Genomic DNA, 18,492 nt, shown 5'->3' with positions numbered 1-18,492 from the left:
CAATGGCGCGATCTCGGCTCACCGCAACCTCCGCCTCCTGGGCTCAGGCAATTCTCCTGCCTCAGCCTCCTGAGTAGCTGGGATTACAGGCACGTGCCACCATACCCAGCTAATTTTTTGCACTTTTTAGTAGAGACGGGGTTTCACCATGTTGATCAGGATGGTCTCGATTTCTCGACCTCGTGATCCACCCGCCTCGGCCTCCCAAAGTGCTGGGATTACAGGCTTGAGCCACCGCGCCCGGCGCGCAAGTGGCACTTTCAATATAGCTTTCCTGATTTTCTTGGTTTCATTTCCATTTTTTCAAAATTCTTGGTGTTCATCAGAAACATTTAACTTCCTCATTGTAGAAAATTAGGAAAACAGACAGTTTTATAAAGAGCAAGAAAGAAGACTGAGTTCCTGGAACTTTGGGAAAAATTATTTGGTTACCCCTGGCAGATGTTTGGACCACCTACCTGCATTCTTATCTTTCCTTTACTTGTATTATGCATATAAAGACAACCAACCACATATTATAACAAGTAGAAAACAAACTCATCTCTTAAGTTACGAGAGCTCTGAACACTACAAATGTTTTTCAACCTTGATACATACCTTCTCCTAAGCCAGTGAGCTGAACTTCGCCAAAATATATCCTGTATGGAAGAAAAAATAAGAAATGTTACCTGATTCTTTACTCCTAAACGCCTCTATAGCCCAAACACCTAGAAACAAAACAAACAAAATGAAGCCTTCTTTATTCATGTGCACAAACACCTCTCCTGATGAAGCATTAATAATTCCTACTTCTCCAATTAAGCTGCATGCATGGAGATGTATACAGAGTGGTTTGGTTAAAAAATAAAGAAAATACGGCCAGGCACAATGGCTTAAGCTTGTGATCCCAGTACTTTTGGAGGCTGAGGTGGGAGGGGAGACCCCCTCCTCTCCTCCCGCTTCCCGGCCTCCACCTCCTCCTCGCCTCTGGATGGAAAGAAGAGTGAAAAAGAGAGAAAATACCAAAGAGCTTGAATTGGTGGTCAGACAACTAGCTGATGCCACTAACCAGGCCATAAAGAGGCCCAAGGACTGGGAAGATGACTCTTTTTGGCTCCCATCCTCTCTATCCATAAGCCTTGAAAGAGTTACAAAGAATGTTATCACTACTGGCCGGAGCCAGGCACTGGGTCATGTCCTCCACGTTTGCACTACCCAGGCCCCCTCCTGGAAATACCTCTGCCAATTAATAATTTACTGCCTTTGTCTTGTCTCTGTAAGCCCCCTGCCTATTCCCACTCATGCTGCAAATGAACTAGCAAATCAATGAGTCAAAGATTGTGAGGTCAAATGTCCAGCCAATGGACAATGCAACAGTTTCGCCTCAGTTTCCCCTTTAGCATTGTAAGCCTATAAAAAATGAAAGGAGCTGCTTCACCAGGAAGTCAGTGGTCAAGGCATTAGCCTCCCACAGCTGAATAAAAAGCGACTTCCTCTCTCAGTTCAGTGTTCAAGAGATTTGTTCCCCACCGATCCTGCTACAGAAGCTGGAGGATCACTTGAGGCCAGGAGTTCCAGACCAGACTGGGCAACATACCAAGACCCTACATCTGCAAAAAATAAATTTGCCAGGTGTGATGGTGCATGCCTGTAATCCCAGATACCTGGGTGGTTGAGGTGAGAGGATCACTTGAGACCAGGAAGTCAATGCTGCAGTGGGCCAAGAATGTACCACTGCCTTCCAGCCTGGGCAACAGGAGTGAGACCTGGTCTCAAAAAAAATAAACGGGCCGGGCGCGGTGGCTCAAGCCTGTAATCCCAGCACTTTGGGAGGCCGAGGCGGGTGGATCACGAGGTCGAGAGATCGAGACCATCCTGGTCAACAAGGTGAAACCCCGTCTCTACTAAAAATACAAAAAGTTAGCTGGGCATGGTGGTGCGTGCCTGTAATCCCAGCTACTCAGGAGGCTGAGGCAGGAGAATTGCCTGAACCCAGGAGGCGGAGGTTGCGGTGAGCCGAGATCGCGCCATTGCACTCCAGCCTGGGTAACAAGAGCGAAACTCTGTCTCAAAAAAAAAAAAAAAAAAAAAAAAATTATTTTCCCAATTCAGCCTCCCAAAGTGCTTGGATCACAGGCAGGCGCCACCATACCTGGCCAGAATGTACTAGCGTTTGATAAGTGGTCTTCAGTTGCGGGGAACTCCTTTTTTTTTTTTTTTTTTTTTTGAGACGGAGTTTCGCTCTTGTTGCCCAGGCTGGAGTGCAATGGCGCGATCTCGGCTCACCGCAACCTCCGCCTCCTGGGTTCAGGCAATTCTCCTGCCTCAGCCTCCTGAGTAGCTGAGATTACAGGCACACGCCACCATGCCCAGCTAATTTTTAGTATTTTTAGTAGAGACGGGGTTTCACCATGTTAACCAGGATGGTCTCGATCTGTTGACCTCGTGATCCACCCGCCTCGGCCTCCCAAAGTGCTGGGATTACAGGCTTGAGCCACCGCGCCCGGCCTCCTTTTTTTATATACATATCATTTTTAAAATAGTAGCAATAGGGTCTTGCCATGTTGCCCAACTGGTCTTGAATTCCTGGGCTCAAGCAATATACTCAGCCTCAGAAGTGCTGGGATTACAGGCATGAGCCACAGTGCCTGGTCATGGAGAAATCTCTAAGTAAATGGCTTAACAAAGTAGAAAATCTTTTCCACTATGGAATAATTAACTAGGTAAGACTATTCTGAAAAAAATAAAAACATAAACATAATGGAACCTTCTATGATACTTCCTGGACAGGCCAGTCTATATTAGCAAGAAGTTTGAATTAAAAACACCTAAAATCTGTTTTGATATTTTTCAAGTAATATTGATAAAAATTAAACATAAGCTGGGTGCAGTGGCTCACACCTGTAGTCCCAGCACTTTGGGAGGCTGAGGCAGGTGGATCACCTGAGGTCATGAGTTCGAGATCAGTTGGCCAACATAGTGAAACCCTGTCTCTACTAAAAATACAAACAGTGGGGCCGGGGGCGGTGGCTCAAGCCTGTAATCCCAGCACTTTGGAAGGCTGAGGCAGGTGGATCACAAGGTCAAGAGATCGAGACCATCCTGGTCAACAAGGTAAAACCCCGTCTCTACTAAAAATACGAAAAATTAGCTGGGCGTGGTGGTGCGTGCCTGTAATCCCAGCTACTCAGGAGGCTGAGACAGGAGAATTGCCTGAACCTAGGAGGCGGAGGTTGCGGTGAGCCGAGATCGTGCCATTGCACTCCAGCCTGGGTAACAAGAGTGAAACTCCGTCTCCAAAAAAAAAAATATATATATAAACACTTAGCTGGGCGTGGTGGTGGACGCCTGTAATCCCAGCTACTAGGAAGGCTAAGGCAGGAGAATCGCTGGAACTCAGGATGTGGAGGTTGCACTGAGCCGAGATTGCAACATTGTACTCCAGTCTGGGCAACAAGATCGAAACTCCATCTCAAAAATAAAATAAAATAAAATATATATTTTATATATATATATATATATATATATATATATATATATATATATATGAGTTTATTCAATAAATACTAAGCTCCAGCAATGTATGAAGCTCCATGGTTAGATATTAGGAATGAAATAAAGATAAAAATGAATCCTGGGTCTTAAGGACTACAGTCTTGTGTGACAGAAAAGAAATGTAGCCAGGTGCAGTGGATCACATCTGCAATCTCAGCACTCTGGGAGGTCAAAGTGGCAGATCACTTGAGGCCAGGAGTTTGAAACCAGCCTGGCCAGCAGAGTGAAATCCCATCTCTAATAAAAATAGAAAAATCAGCCAGCCATGATGGTGTGTATACCTATAATCTCGGCTTCTCAAGAGGCTGAGGCACAAGAATTGCTTGAACCCAGGAGGCGTAGGTTGTAGTGAGCCAAGATTGTGCCACTGCACTCCAGCCTAGGTGACACAGTAAGGCTCCATCTCAAAAAAAAAAGAGAGAGAGAGAGAGAAAAGAAAATAAATGTATATAAATATCTGAAATACAAGCCCCAAATTAACTACAGATCAGACAGACAAAAGATACTAAAAAGCAGGGATCAACAAACCTTTCTGCAAAAGATCAAATAGTAAATATTTTAGAATTGTGGGCCATATAGGTAGGGTGTAACAACTACTCAGCTTTCTGTTGTATTACAAAAGTAGCCATAGACAATGTGTAAGCAAATGGGAAGGATGTGTTCTAAAAAAACTTTATTTATAAAAACAAGCAGATGGCCAGCTGACCATAGTTTAGTGACTCCTGCCATAAAGTAATATAGAAACAATGTTTTTTTTTTTGAGACAGAGTTTCACTCTTGTTACCCAGGCCGGAGTGCAATGGCGCAATCTCGGCTCACCGCAACCTCCGCCTCCTGGGTTCAGACAATTCTCCTGCCTCAGCCTCCTGAGTAGCTGGGATTACAGGCACACGCCACCATGCCCAGCTAATTTTTTTTGTATTTTTAGTAGAGACAGGGTTTCACCATGTTGACCGGGATGGTCTCAATCTCTTGACCTCGTGATCCACCCGCCTCGGCCTCCCAAAGTGCTGGGATTACAGGCTTGAGCCACCGCGCCCGGCTTTTTTTTTTTTTTTTTTTTTTGAGACGGAGTTTCGCTCTTGTTACCCAGGCTGGAGTGCAATGGCGCGATCTCAGCTCACCGCAATCTCTGCCTCCTGGGCTCAGGCAATTCTCCTGCCTCAGCCTCCTAAGTAGCTGGGATTACAGGCACGCGCCACCATGCCCAGCTAATTTTTTGCACCTTTAGTAGAGATGGGGTTTCACCATGTTGACCAGGATGGTCTCGATCTCTCGACCTTGTGATCCACCCGCCTCGGCCTCCCAAAGTGCTGGGATTACAGGCTTGAGCCACCGCGCCTGGCCTATAGAAACAATGTTAATAGAGTGTTACTAAAAGAGATCTTGCTAAGTAAATACCCTTTAACAAAATGCTGAGACTTAGGCAGTTCACTATTCATGTAAATACTGATACAGTGTTTAAATCTGCTAAACTTTTTCTTGGCTATACATGTATTTTTGAGACAGGGTCCCGCTCTGTGTCACCCAGGCTGGAGTGCAGTGGTGTGATGGCTCGCTATAGCCTTGACCTTCTGGACCCAAGCAATTCTCCCTCAGCCTCCTGAGTAGCTGGGACTACTTCCTTGAGGTTCACAAGGAAGGCTGGATAGTGATCATACGAAAGCAACAGCATCAATAATCCAACTAACCAAACAACTGTCAAAAACATCATCACAGAACACCTAAGTGCCAGTCAATGTGCAAAGTGAGGAGGCTGATAAGTGAATTAAGACGGGCATCTATGCTGTTTACCTGTATAATATGACATATTCATGCCCTTGTTTTCTGGAGAGCCTGTAGGCTGGTGTCACCCTAGTTATAGCAAGTAGAGACTTCAGCAGCAATGACAGTCTGTTGTACACCGTGTAGGAAACTTTGATTTCTTTATCACACCTGCCAGACACAAAGATAGGGTCAGTATTTTCCTAGTAAGCACTGGAGCTACACAAGACCAAATTTGTTATGAAGACATGTTCTGAACTAACTGGAGAACTCTAATTATATCTTTATCAACAGATTATTGAGGTAAGCCAATGTTTACTTTCTCATGTTCTAGACATAAGCAGATGACCACTAAAAGGCACTTAAATATATTTTTTTCTAGCTTCAATATGGTTATTATTATTATTATTTTTAGAAATAAAGCAGCACATCTGAAAACAAATAAACATTGCAATTATATTTAACGAAGGTGCAGACATACTATCCTATGAGCTGTCTATCTCAATAATCTAACAGCAGCAGTCTGAAGAAAAGCCAGCTTGGTACTGAAATTTTGGGCCATAACCTAGCAATTACATTTTTTTTCTTTCCTTTTTTTTTTTTTTTGAGATGCAGTCTCGCTCAGCCACCCAGGCTGGATTGCAATTGGTGCCTTCTTGGCTCACTGCAACCTCCTCCTCTCAGGTTCAAGAGATCCTCCAGCCTCAGCCTCCAGAGTAGCTGGGATTACAGGTGCATGCCACCATGTCCAGCTAATTTTTTTGTATTTTTAGTACAGTCAATGTTTCACCATGTTGGCCAGGCTGATCTCAAACTCCTGACCTCAGGTCATCCACCTGCCTTGGCCTCCCAAAGCGCTGGGATTACAAGCGTGAGCCACCAGGCCCAGACTGTATCGTATTCAATAAAGAAAACTGCCGGGCGCTGTGGCTCATGCCTGTAATCCCAGCACTTTGGGAGGCCGAGGCAGGTGGATCACGAGGTCAAGAGATCGAGACCATCCTGGTCAACGTGGTGAAACCCCGTCTCTACTAAAAATACAAAAAATTTTTGGGCATGGTGGCACGTGCCTGTAGTCCCAGCTACTCAGGAGGCTGAGGCAGGAGAATTGCCTGAACCCAGGAGGCGGAGGTTGAGGTGAGCCGAGATCCTGCCATTGCACTCCAGCCTGGGTAACAAGAGAGAAACTCCGTCTCAAAAAAAAAAAAAAAGAAAGATAGAAAGAAAGAAAGAAAGAAAATTAATGCCCACCACATATACTTATCACTAAGATTTTTCTTTTGATGTGTTGATATTTCCTCAATTTTCCTATATACTCTTCCTAAAAACTGAAGCTTCAGGCAGGAGGTAAGCTAATCTGTCTTGAAAGATGAAAATGGGGGAAGGAAATAACATGCATTTCTAATCCATTACCCCATACAGTCTGTAAAAAGGAGCAGGGAGGGGAGATCTTACTGGATGGCTGCTACACAGAAAACAGACAAAATATAGTAGTCATATTACAAGAGCTCTCAAGGGATTCAGAGAACTAGCTGTACTCTGGGAAAACAAAAAAGCCTTCTCAGCTTTCTCTGCTGCTCTTTCCCTGTGGTGTCTGAGTCTCGCTGGACTGATGTTCCCTTTGAAGGTCATCTCTATATCTAGGCTGGAAGCCAAGCATGAAGCAAATTGTAGCAAAGACCTACTGGCTTTGTTAAGTGGCCAGAATGTCCTCCCTGATTCTCAAAACAAAGCCCAGCTTTTCACATGACGTCATCTACTTTATCCTCAGCAACCACAACCAAGAGCCCTCCTAAGATGCAGCACTTACTTTTCATTCATTTCAAGACACCATATTTCCAACTCCATGGAATCTCCCTGTAGATAGGATAAATTTAAAACATTTGTTTGAAAAATTATTTTTAATTTCAAAGTATTACAATCAACATAAAAATATTAAAAGTTATAGATAAGCAAAAAGAAAAAAATGGATATAAACTTATAATCAAACCAGTCTCTTCTCTACATAAGTACAATCACAGTCTATATACTGTTTTGATCACTTACTTTCTTTTAATAAACATGTCATGGAATTTTCTTTATAATTAAAAATTCTAAGAAACGAAAAAAATTAAAAATTAAAAAAAAAATCTAAATAATTTATAATGGTTCCACAGTATTCCACCACATGACTATCATTTTATCTAACTAGTCCTCCTATTCTTGGACATAAATGTTGTTTCTTTATTCTTTCTTTGTATCCTTATCTCAGTGTGAACATAAAGGTTGTTTCTAATTTTCATTACTATAAACATTGTGATAAACAGCCTTGAGACTAAAACTTTCCACACAACTTCAATTAATTTTTTTGAGCAGCCGGGCGCGGTGGCTCAAGCCTGTAATCCCAGCACTTTGGGAGGCCGAGGCGGGTGGATCACGAGGTCGAGAGATCGAGACCATCCCGGTCAACATAGTGAAACCCCGTCTCTACTAAAAATACAAAAAATTAGCTGGGCATGGTGGCACGTGCCTGTAATCCCAGCTACTCGGGAGGCTGAGGCAGGAGAATTGCCTGAACCCAGGAGGCGGAGGTTGCGGTGAGCCGAGATCGCGCCATTGCACTCCAGCCTGGGTAACAAGAGCGAAACTCCGTCTCAAAAAAAAAAAAAAAAAAAAAAATTTTTTTGAGCAAATTTTCAGAATTAGAATTGCTAGGCTGGGCATGGTGGCTCACGCCTGTAATCCCAACACTTTGGGAGGCTGAGGCAGGCGGATCATGAGGTCAGGAGATCAAGGCCATCCTGGCCAACATAGTGAAATACCACCTCTACTAAAATACAAACAATTAGCCGGGCATGATGGCGTGCACCTGCAGTCCCAGCTACTCGGGAGAGTAAGGCAGGGGAATCACTTGAACCCAGGAGGCAGAAGTTGCAATGAGCCAAGACCACGCCACTACACTCCAGTCTGGTGTCAGATCAAGACTCCGCCTCAAAAAAAAAAAAAAGAATTGCTGGGTCTAAGAGTGGTGTGGGTGTCCTCTTAATACATGCTTTTAAGATTTTGATATGTATTTCCAAACTGCCCTTCAGAAAGGCAAACACATTTCAAATGAGGGAAAGAGTCTTTCCCTCCAATTCTATGAGTAATATTTTTAGGTGACACCTACAGTTTAGGAAAGCTTGTTAACCTTAACAAGTTCTTTAATTAAAAATCTTGGCCGGAGGGCCGGGCGCGGTGGCTCAAGCCTGTAATCCCAGCACTTTGGGAGGCCGAGGCGGGTGGATCACGAGGTCGAGAGATCGAGACCAACCTGGTCAACATGGTGAAACCCCGTCTCTACTAAAAATACAAAAAATTAGCTGGGCATGGTGGCACGTGCCTGTAATCCCAGCTACTCAGGAGGCTGAGGCAGGAGAACTGCCTGAACCCAGGAGGCAGAGGTTGCGGTGAGCCGAGATCGCGCCATTGCACTCCAGCCTGGGTGACAAGAGCAAAACTCCATCTCAAAAAAAAAAAAAAAAAAATCTTTTAGGGCTGGGCTTGGTGGCTCACACCCATATTCTCCCACTTTGGGAGGAGCTAAGATTGAGCCACTGCACTCCAGCCTAGGTGACAGAGCAAGACTCTGTCTCAAAAAGAAAGAAGCCAGCCGGGCGCGGTGGCTCAAGCCTGTAATCCCAGCACTTTGGGAGGCCGAGGCGGGTGGATCACGAGGTCAAGAGATCGAGACCATCTTGGTCAACAAGGTGAAACCCCGTCTCTACTAAAAATACAAAAAACTAGCTGGGCATGGTGGCGCGTGCCTGTAATCCCAGCTACTCAGGAGGCTGAGACAGGAGAATTGCCTGAACCTAGGAGGCGGAGGTTGCAGTGAGCCGAGATCGCGCCATTGCACTCCAGCCTGGGTAACGAGCAAAACTCCGTCTCAAAAAAAAAAAAAAAAAAAAGAAAGAAGCCAAAAAGCATCAACAACAATCCAGCAAGTCATACTGTAGAAACAAATATAAGCAAAGCACTATAGGAAGACTGCAGGTATATCTCCCACTAAAGGGGGGAAGTTTCTAGAGTACATGAGTCTTAAAGGATGAGTAGAAGTATATCATATGAATAAGAGGGCAAAGAGCCTATACCAAGTGGTTGGAAGTTCAAAAACCATGACCCCTGTAATTCCAGGACTCTGAGAGACAGACTCAGACAGGCAGATTGCCTGAGCTCAGCAGTTTGAGACCGGCCTGGGCAACATGGTGAAACCCCATCTCTAGAAAATATACAAAAACTAGCTGGGCATGGTGGTGCATGCCTGTAGTCCCAGCTACTCAGGAGGCTGAGGTGGGAGGACTGTTTGAGCCTGGGAGGTTGAGGTTGCAATGAACCATGATTGTGCCACAGTGCTCCAGCGTCAGTTACTGGGCAAGACCCTGTTTGAAAAAACAGGCTGGGTGCAGTGGCTCATGCCTATACTCCTAACACTTTGGAGGCTGAGGCAGGTGGATCACCTGAGGTCAGGAGTTCAAGACCAGTCTGGCCAAAATGGCGAAACACTGTCTTTACTAAAAATACAAAAATTAGCTGGGCGTGGTGGCAGGCTCCTGTAATCCAAGTTACTTTGGAGGCTAAGGCAGGAGAATAGCTCGAACCCAGGAAGCAGAGGCTACAGTGAGTCCACATCAAGCCACTTTACTCCAGCCTGGGTGACAAGAGTGAAACCTGTCTCAAAAACAAACAAGCAAAAAAAAAAAACCCAAAAAACCATGACCCCCTCAGAAATTGATAAGAATGTCAGACAGGGAAGGTGCAGGAATAAGACTAAGAAATGAATTGGACTCAGAGTGTGAGGAGTCTTGAGTGCTAAATGAAGACACCAACCTGCCATAACCTTACCTCAGATGTCTTAAGTGAAATCTCCACACACATAGACCTCCCGACAGCAGGCAGTTGCCCTGCCAGTGCCTTCTTTGCTTCATGTGTAACCTCTGGGATGTCTTTGATCGCTAAATTGAACTGGAAAAGAAAAGGGACTTCTGCATTAAAAACTCACAAGAAAAATTATGGAAACAGAAATTAGTGTATGTTGGGTAATGCAAGTACTGCTGTGGCTAAGGAAGACAATTCATTCACTTCTCCCTTCACCATAACAGATAATGCTGTATCAAAGCCCCACATTTCAAGTTGAAAAAGGTAATTACCATAAGGAAATTAGCTAAGATACAATTTTTGTCTTCTAAGAACTAAGCTTTTCACCTATCACTCCAGAAAATTAAGAACCAAATAAACACAGGATTAACATTCAATAAGAACATCCTTTTCAAGTAAATGGATCAAATGGAATTACGTATTTTAATGTTATTTATAATACTACAAATAGTATTACTTATTGTTGCACTTGAGAACTTTACATTCATGCCTTGTGACAAACACTACAGTATACACCTTAGTAAATAATAGAATTTTACCCAGTCTGAACCCGTTGGGGAAGAAGAGGAACGAGTGCAAATCTTTTCACCCAGTCGAGCCTGGACAATCACTTGGACAGTCTAAAAAAGAAAACAAAAATACAAAAAAAAAAAAAAAAGATGAAAAGTCTTAACAAACTAATCTGGCTCCAGATCAGGGTTAAAATCCTCCCAATACAGGGATTAAAAGATGCCAATTAATCATAAGTATACTTCAGTATAGAGTAGAATTTTAATTTTTGAGAACAGATAGAAAAAACACTACACAGAAAGAATAAGTTTATAAACATTCCTGAGGGTACAGTGTCAACCAATGAAAGGAATTATACGTCGAGGCTTGGAAACTGTAAAACTCTCATATGGCAGAAAGGAAAGCTGAGCACGGTGGCTATGATATTCATAAAGAAATGAGTCCAAAGCCGGGCGCGGTGGCTTAAGCCTGTAATCCCAGCACTTTGGGAGGCTGAGGTGGGTGGATCACAAGGTCGAGAGATCGAGACCATCCTGGTCAACATGGTGAAACCCTGTCTCTACTAAAGATACAAAAAATTAGCTGGGCATGGTGGCACGTGCCTGTAATCCCAGCTACTCAGGAGGCTGAGGCAGGAGAATTGCCTGAGCCCAGGAGGCGGAGGTTGCGGTGAGCCGAGATCGCGCCATTGCACTCCAGCCTGGGTAACAAGAGCGAAACTCCGTCTCAAAAAAAAAAAAAAAAAAAAAAGAAATGAGTCCAACTGTGGTTTTAAATATTCACTGCCATGAACTTAGAACATCATGGTAGATTTAAAACAAAAATTCCACAATTATTCATATCATTTGGCCCATATGGAAAAGTCTTCCGCATAAGTTTATGACTAAAATCAACTACATGGATTGTTCTATCATGGCAATGATTGAGAGAAGGAGTGACACAGGTGGAAATGATTTTTAGATTTAGGAAAATATGGCATTCAAAATTCAGTTTTAATTCCTCATTAACCAAGGGAAGAATATATAAAACTTGAACATTTCAGGTTTAGTTGAAGCTTAAGGAAAGATGTCCAAAATGCTGCCTATTCCAGCTGACGGTCTTTGTTCCCACCCAAAGGGAACATACTGTGCCAATAACCTGGCATAACAGTTTGACATTTCTGCAAACAGCCTTGCAAAAAAAAAAAAAAAAAAAAAAAGAAAGAAAAAAGAAAAAGCAAGAAAAAAGAAAAAATTCTGAACAAGTAGCTGTGAAAAATTGGAAGCTACTTTTTAGCTACACCCCCAATACCGCCCCCACACCTCACAGTTTGGTTTACAACAGACAGAAGTATCCCTTAAAATGGGCAAGCTGCAAGCTGTTATGTTACTTTCCAAAGAGAGTTGTTCTCAAAAGGGAGAAGCACGGAAGTTATTTCTAACAGTTCCAGGCTCAAGAGAACAGAAGTATTACCTTGAGGGCAAAAAATTTAATAAACTTGTCCAGGTCCTTTCTGTCCTGGGAATTGAGATCAGTTTCCATTGCCTACAGAAATCTAAAAAAAAAAAAAAAAGAGAGAGAGAGAGTGAAAAAAATGACTAATATATTTAAAAAGGCAATAATACATCAAAGCATACAGAAATGGTATTGTCTACTAGCTTAGGAATAATCGTGTGGGAGTGGAAGGAAAAAAATTTCCTTTAACTAAAGATATCAAAGTGAAAAATACTGAGATACTGACTCTTGAGGAAAACAGATTCCACACAGAACTACATCTAGGAAACTAAAAAATGAATGAGAACATTCTACCTGAATCTGAAACTTTGAGCTTTAAATATAATTATCCATTCAAAACTATTCCATCATCCAGCAGATTTAGAACTAAGTTTTAATGAGACATAAACTTTGCTGAACACACATAAAATGAGTTAATTTATATTCCTTCAAAGCCCACTAAATCAATTTAACTTTGGGGAGTTATGGGCTTTTGAGAATTTATTGACAAAAGCCCTTTTCTCCAGAAAAATACCTAATTATAGGAATGTCTGCATATAATTTCATGGGATTCATGGATTTCATGAAACACACTATAAATGCTCTCCCTGGCTGGCCACTATGGCTTATGCCTGTAATTCCAACACATTGGGAGACCAAGGCAGGAAGACTGCTTAAGCCAAGGTTGAGACTAGCCTGGGCAAGACGACATGGTGAGACTCCGTCTCAGTTTAAAAAAAAATAATAATAAAAAGCCCTCCCAGGTTGAAATGATTTGAGATGGTTTGATATAAAGAATGCATTTAGGGCCGGGCGCAGTGGCTTAAGCCTGTAATCCCAGCACTTTGGGAGGCTGAGGCGGGTGGATCACGAGGTCAAGAGACCGAGACCATCCTGGTCAACATGGTGAAACTGTCTCTACTAAAAAAAAAATACAAAAAATTAGCTGGGCATGGTGGCGCATGCCTATAATCCCAGCTACTCAGGAGGCTGAGGCAGGAGAATTGCCTGAACCCAGGAGGCAGAGGATGCGGTGAGCCGAGATCGTGCCATTGCACGCCAGCCTGCATAGCAAGAGCGAAACTCCGTCACACACACACACACACACACACACACACACACACACACACAAAGAATGCATTTAAAGAGAAGAGCATGAACAAAGAGGTGTAAACAATAGAGAGCAAATTAGGTTTAGAAATACAGAAATATTAAGTATTCCAGTCTTCCAAAGGATTGGGTATAGATAGAAAACGTTAATGGACATCCCAGGCCAACAGATAACATGGACTCCTGCAGCTGAGGGGTGCCATGTTTAAAACAGAACAAGACGGCCATAGCTGGGTGAGGGATTGGTCATGTATTCTTTACTCTCAAAACCATGTATAAAAGTAGCACAGGACCTCCCTTTCTACAATCAAGCTGAATGGATTGGAGTTTTCAATCCCAACATAAACTGGGCAAGTGCCCCCAACCTCCACCCTCTGAATTCCCTCAAATAGCCTTTTGAAAAAAATGTCCGTCAGACTTCTGGTTTGCGACTTAAAAACTCACCAATCAGGGCTCAGCTCTATCAACCAATCAGAACTTGGCTATGCTGACCAATCCGAACTAAGGGAGTTTCAATCCTTCCTTTGCATAAAAAGACTTGATTGTAAACCTAGGCACTGTAAAACCTGCACACTCTCTTTGTTCTGCCAGTTTGCAAACTGTTCACTGGAATAAAGTCTCTTTCCTCCAAATTCCTTTGCAGAGAGCATTTGTTCACCGGAAGTAATACGGCTGGTTGGGGCCAGACCATGAGTGTCTTGAATACAATCACCATCTAGAAGCCAGATCTGCACCTAGTGTATGAGAGGTAGGAGCTCACCCAGGGCTTTTAACCAGAGGAAGTTACGCTATCAGAGTGGTAACAATGGCCTGAATGGTGCTTTAGAAAGATAACTTTGTGGGTATAAAGCAGAACACTTTTGATTAAAAAAGCGGGGAAATGAGAGGGGGAGGGTAGGGAGGTTGGGGAGGGATAACATGGGGAGAAATGCCAGATATAGGTGATCGGGGATGGAGGCAGCAAACCACACTGCCATGTATGTATCTATGCAACAATCCTGTATGTTTTGCACATGTACCCCAGAACCTAAAGTGCAATAAAATATATATTAAAAAAAAAAAAAAAAAAAGGAAAGAAAAGCGGGGAAATCAGTTAGGTCCTTGGCAATAATTAAGGATTGTAATCAAGTCTGAAACTCTAGCAGCACTTTGGGAGGCTGAGGAGGGTGGATCACCTGAGGTCAGGAGTTTGAGACTAACCTGGTCAACATGATAAAACCTCATCTCTACTAAAAATGCAAAAATTAGCTGGGCATAGTGGCACAGGCCTATAATCCCAGCTACTCAGGAGGCTGAGGAAGGAGAATTGCTTGGACCCAGGAGGCAGAGGTTGCAGTGAGCCAAGATCAGGCCACTGCACTCCCGCAGTGCATAAATAAAGAGCTGATAAGATTTAATGGCTGAATGATGGAACAGGATAAAGGAGTGGCAGGGTTTTAGAAATAGATAACTGAGAGACTAGAGTTTCATTTAACAAAAGACAGGGAAGCCAGACTGGGAAAAGATTTTAAGAAAAAGAGTAAACAAAAGGAAAGCTAAAAGAGGAAATAATGGGTACATATTAAATTATTTTTTGGCCAGGCATCGTGGTGCACACCTGTAATCCCAGCACTTTGGAAGGCTGAGCACTTTGGAAGACTTTAGACCAGAAACTGGAGACCAGCTTGGACAACATAGCACAACCTATCTCTACTAAAACTACAAAAAAAAAAAAAAAAAAAAAAATTAGCCAGACGTGGTGGCCCATACCTGTAGTCCCAGCTACTTGGGAGGCTGAGGTTGGAGAACGGCCTGAGTCCTGGAGGTCAAGGCTGCAGTGAGTCATGAGCAGTGAGCCATGACTGCTCCACTGCATTCCAGCCTGGGCCACAGGAGTAAAACTCTGTCTCAAAAAAAAAAAAAAAAAAAAAAAAAGGCCAGGGGCAGGGGCTCATGTCTGTAATCCCAGCACTTTGGGAGGCCCAGGCGGGTGGATTACAAGGTCAGGAGTTTGAGACTAGCCTAACTAATATAATGAAACCCCATCTCTACTAAAAACATAAAAATTAGCCAGGCGTGGTGGTGTGTGCCTATAATTCCAGCTATTCAGGAGGCTGAGGCAGGAGAATCACTTCAAACCGGGAGGTGAAGGTTGCAGTGAGCCGAGATTGCGCCAGTGCACTCCAGCCTGAGCAAGAGTGAGACTGTCTCAAAAAAAAAAAAAAAAAAAAAATTCAGGTATAACTTAGATGCATTGAAATGTACAAATCTTGGGTGTACAGGTCAAGAAATATTTTTGTATGTATACACCCATATAACCACAAGCCAGATGAAGTTATAGAACATATCCAATATTCCAACACAATTTTCTCAGTCAAGCCCACTACAAGGAAATCATTACTGACCTTTATCACCATAGATTAGTTTGGGCTGTTTTGAATTTCTTACAGAAATAAACAATATTAACTCTTGTGTGTGGCTTTTATTCAACATTATGTCCGTAATACAATTCATCTATATTGTTGGGTGTAGCAGCAGTTTATTCTTTTTCATTGCTGCATAGTACCCTATCTCATTAATATAACATAATATTAAAAATAAATTCTAGGCCCAGCACGGTGGCTCACACCTGTAATCCAAGCACTTTGGGAGGCTGAGGCGGGTGGATCATGAAGTCAGGAGTTCAAGACCAACTTGGCCAACATGGTGAAACCTCATCTCTACTAAAAATACAAAAATTAGCTGAGTGTGGTGGTGAGCACCTGTAATCCCAGCTATTCAGGAGGCTAAGTTAGGCCTGAGACCTAGGAGGCGAAAGTTGCAGTGAGCCAAGATTACGCCACTGCACTCCAGTCTGGGCGACAAAGCAAGACTCCATCTCAAAAATAAATAAAGCCGGGGCGGTGGCTCAAGCCTGTAATCCCAGCACTTTGGGAGGCTGAGGCGGGTGGATCACGAGGTCAAGAGATCAAGACCATCCTTTGTCAACATGATGAAACCCTGTCTCCACTAAAAATAAAAAAAATTAGCTGGGCATGGTGGCACGTGCCTGTAATCCCAGCTACTCAGGAGGCTGAGGCAGGAGAATTGCCTGAACCCAGGAGGTGGAGGTTGCGGTGAGCCGAGATCGCGCCATTGCACTCCAGCCTGGGTAACAAGAGTGAAACTCCGTCTCAAATAAATAAATAAATAAATAAATAAATAAATAAATAGGCCGGGCACAGTGGCTCACGCCTGTAATCCCAGCACTTTGGGAGGCTGAGGCAGGCAGATCACCAGGTCAGGAGATTGAGACCATCCTGGCTAACATACTAAAAATACAAAAAATTAGCCAGGCATGGTGGCATACGCCCATAGACCCAACTCAGGAGGCTGAGGCTGGAGAATCACTTGAAACCGGGAGGCGGAGGTTGCAGTGAGCCAAGATCACGCCACTCTACTCCAGCCTCGATAACAGAGTGAGACTCTGTCTCAAAAAATAAATAAATAAAAATAAATAAATAAAATCTACTGATGATAAACGTCTGCAATATTTCCTGTTTTTAGCTATCATATTCTTGTATGTATCTTTTGGTGGATGTAAACGCTCACTGCTATCAGAGGCAAAGCTAGGAATGTTAATGGTGGATCACTGAGCTTAACTAGACACTGCCAGAAAGGTTTAAAGTATCTGTATCAGTTCACAGTCCCAGCAGCAGTGTTTGAGTGCTATGGTTGCCATAAATCTATATACCACTTGGTAATACTGATCATTTAATTTTAGCCATTCTGGTAGTATCTCACCTAATCTGCATTTCCCTGTTGACTGCAATTTCCCCTATTAGCAACTTTTCATGTGCTTAGCAATTTGGATATCCTATTTTATTATGCTTTTTAATTTTGTGAGACAAAGTCTTGCTTTGTCACCTAGGCTGGAGTGCAGTGGCATGATCATACTTCACTGCAGCCTCAATCATCCAGGCTCAGGTGATCCTCCTGCCTCAGCCTCCAAGTAGCTGGAACCATAAGCACTAGCTAAGATATCCTCTTTTGTGAAGTGCTAGTTTAAGCCTTTTGGCCATTTTTACCATTGGGTTTTCTTTTTCTTACTGAATGGGATTTTTAAACATATATGCTGTATACAAGTACTTTGTTGGATATACACACTGCAAGTATCTTCTCCCAGATGTGGCTTGCCATTCTGATGGAACCTGTTTTTTATATTTTAACAAAAGACTGAATATACGAACAGACAATGGCTATGAACCCTTTCTTAGAAGATTAACAAGAATTCTGGACAGAAATATAATTAACCATTAATCAGGCTGCACTTTGACCACTTCCTTGTAACCATTTGCATCCTTACTGTTCTACAGATAGGCTCCGTAATGTTAGAATCAGAAAGCTTTTGTTTAAGAATTCCTTAAGTACATGGGCACTGTGGCTAACGCCTGTAATCCCAGTACTTTGGGGGGCTAAGGTGGGAGAATCACTTTAGTCCAAGAGTTTGAGCAAGAGTCTGGGCAACATGGTGAAACCCCATCTCTAGAAAAAAATATAAAAATTAGCTAAGCATGGTAGTCCCAGCTGCTCAGGAGGCTGAAATCGGAGGATCACTTAAACCTGGGAGGCAGAGGTTGCAGTGAGCCAAGATAGTGCCACTACACTCCAGCCTGGGTGACAGAGCAAAATTTTTATTTTTTACTTTTTGTAAAAAATAAAAATTGGCCGGGTGCAGTGGCTCACATCTGTAATCCCAGCACTTTGGGAGGCTGAGGTGGGTGGATCATGAGGTCAGGAGTTCAAGACCAGCCTGGCCAATATGATGAAACCCCATCTCTACTGAAAATACAAAAATTAGCTTGTGGGAGCGTGAGCCTGAAGTCTCAGCTGCTCAGGAGGCTGAGGAAAGAGAATTGCTTAAACCAGGGAGGTGGAGATTGCAGTGAGCTGAGATTGTGCCACTGCACTCCAGCCTGGGTGACAGAGCGAGACTCCGTCTCAGGAAAAAAAAAAAAAAAAACTGCACAAGCAGATCCTGAATTACAGCAGAGTAGCTGACACCAAGCAGTTTAAAGACCTCCACAGAGAAACCAAACCAATGTAAGAATATAGTTTCTACCTTCTTGTCTGAAAGCTCTAGGGAAAAAAAGAAAAAAAAAAGAATATAGTTTCTTCATCTCTCTGTGCCATGTCTTTAACCTGCATACTTAGACCAATCAATGATCTCCACACTTCAGCCCACTG

At 43.1% G+C, this 18,492-nt stretch overlaps 1 protein-coding gene across 15 annotated transcripts in view; it reads right to left on the bottom strand.

Annotated features, from left to right (window-relative positions):
- Window positions 1-18,492, bottom strand: part of ATG13 (autophagy related 13) — a 62,925-nt gene that overhangs the window by 17,443 nt on the left and 26,990 nt on the right. For all 15 annotated transcript variants that reach the window (XM_010334014.2, XM_074401383.1, XM_010334005.2 and 12 more), the window contains 6 exons: window positions 12,157-12,238; window positions 10,734-10,814; window positions 10,162-10,281; window positions 7,109-7,155; window positions 5,329-5,469; window positions 598-638 (listed from right to left, as the gene is read on the bottom strand). In XM_010334014.2, coding sequence (XP_010332316.1) covers window positions 598-638; window positions 5,329-5,469; window positions 7,109-7,155; window positions 10,162-10,281; window positions 10,734-10,814; window positions 12,157-12,225 — 499 coding nt within the window. In that variant the 5' untranslated portion in view covers window positions 12,226-12,238. The remainder of the gene's footprint in view (window positions 1-597; window positions 639-5,328; window positions 5,470-7,108; window positions 7,156-10,161; window positions 10,282-10,733; window positions 10,815-12,156; window positions 12,239-18,492) is intronic.

Source organism: Saimiri boliviensis, chromosome 6 (assembly GCF_048565385.1).
Source record: "Saimiri boliviensis isolate mSaiBol1 chromosome 6, mSaiBol1.pri, whole genome shotgun sequence".
NCBI lineage: Eukaryota > Metazoa > Chordata > Mammalia > Primates > Cebidae > Saimiri > Saimiri boliviensis.
Note: the sequence above shows the minus strand (reverse complement) of the source record. Positions and strands in the feature narration are given on the sequence as shown.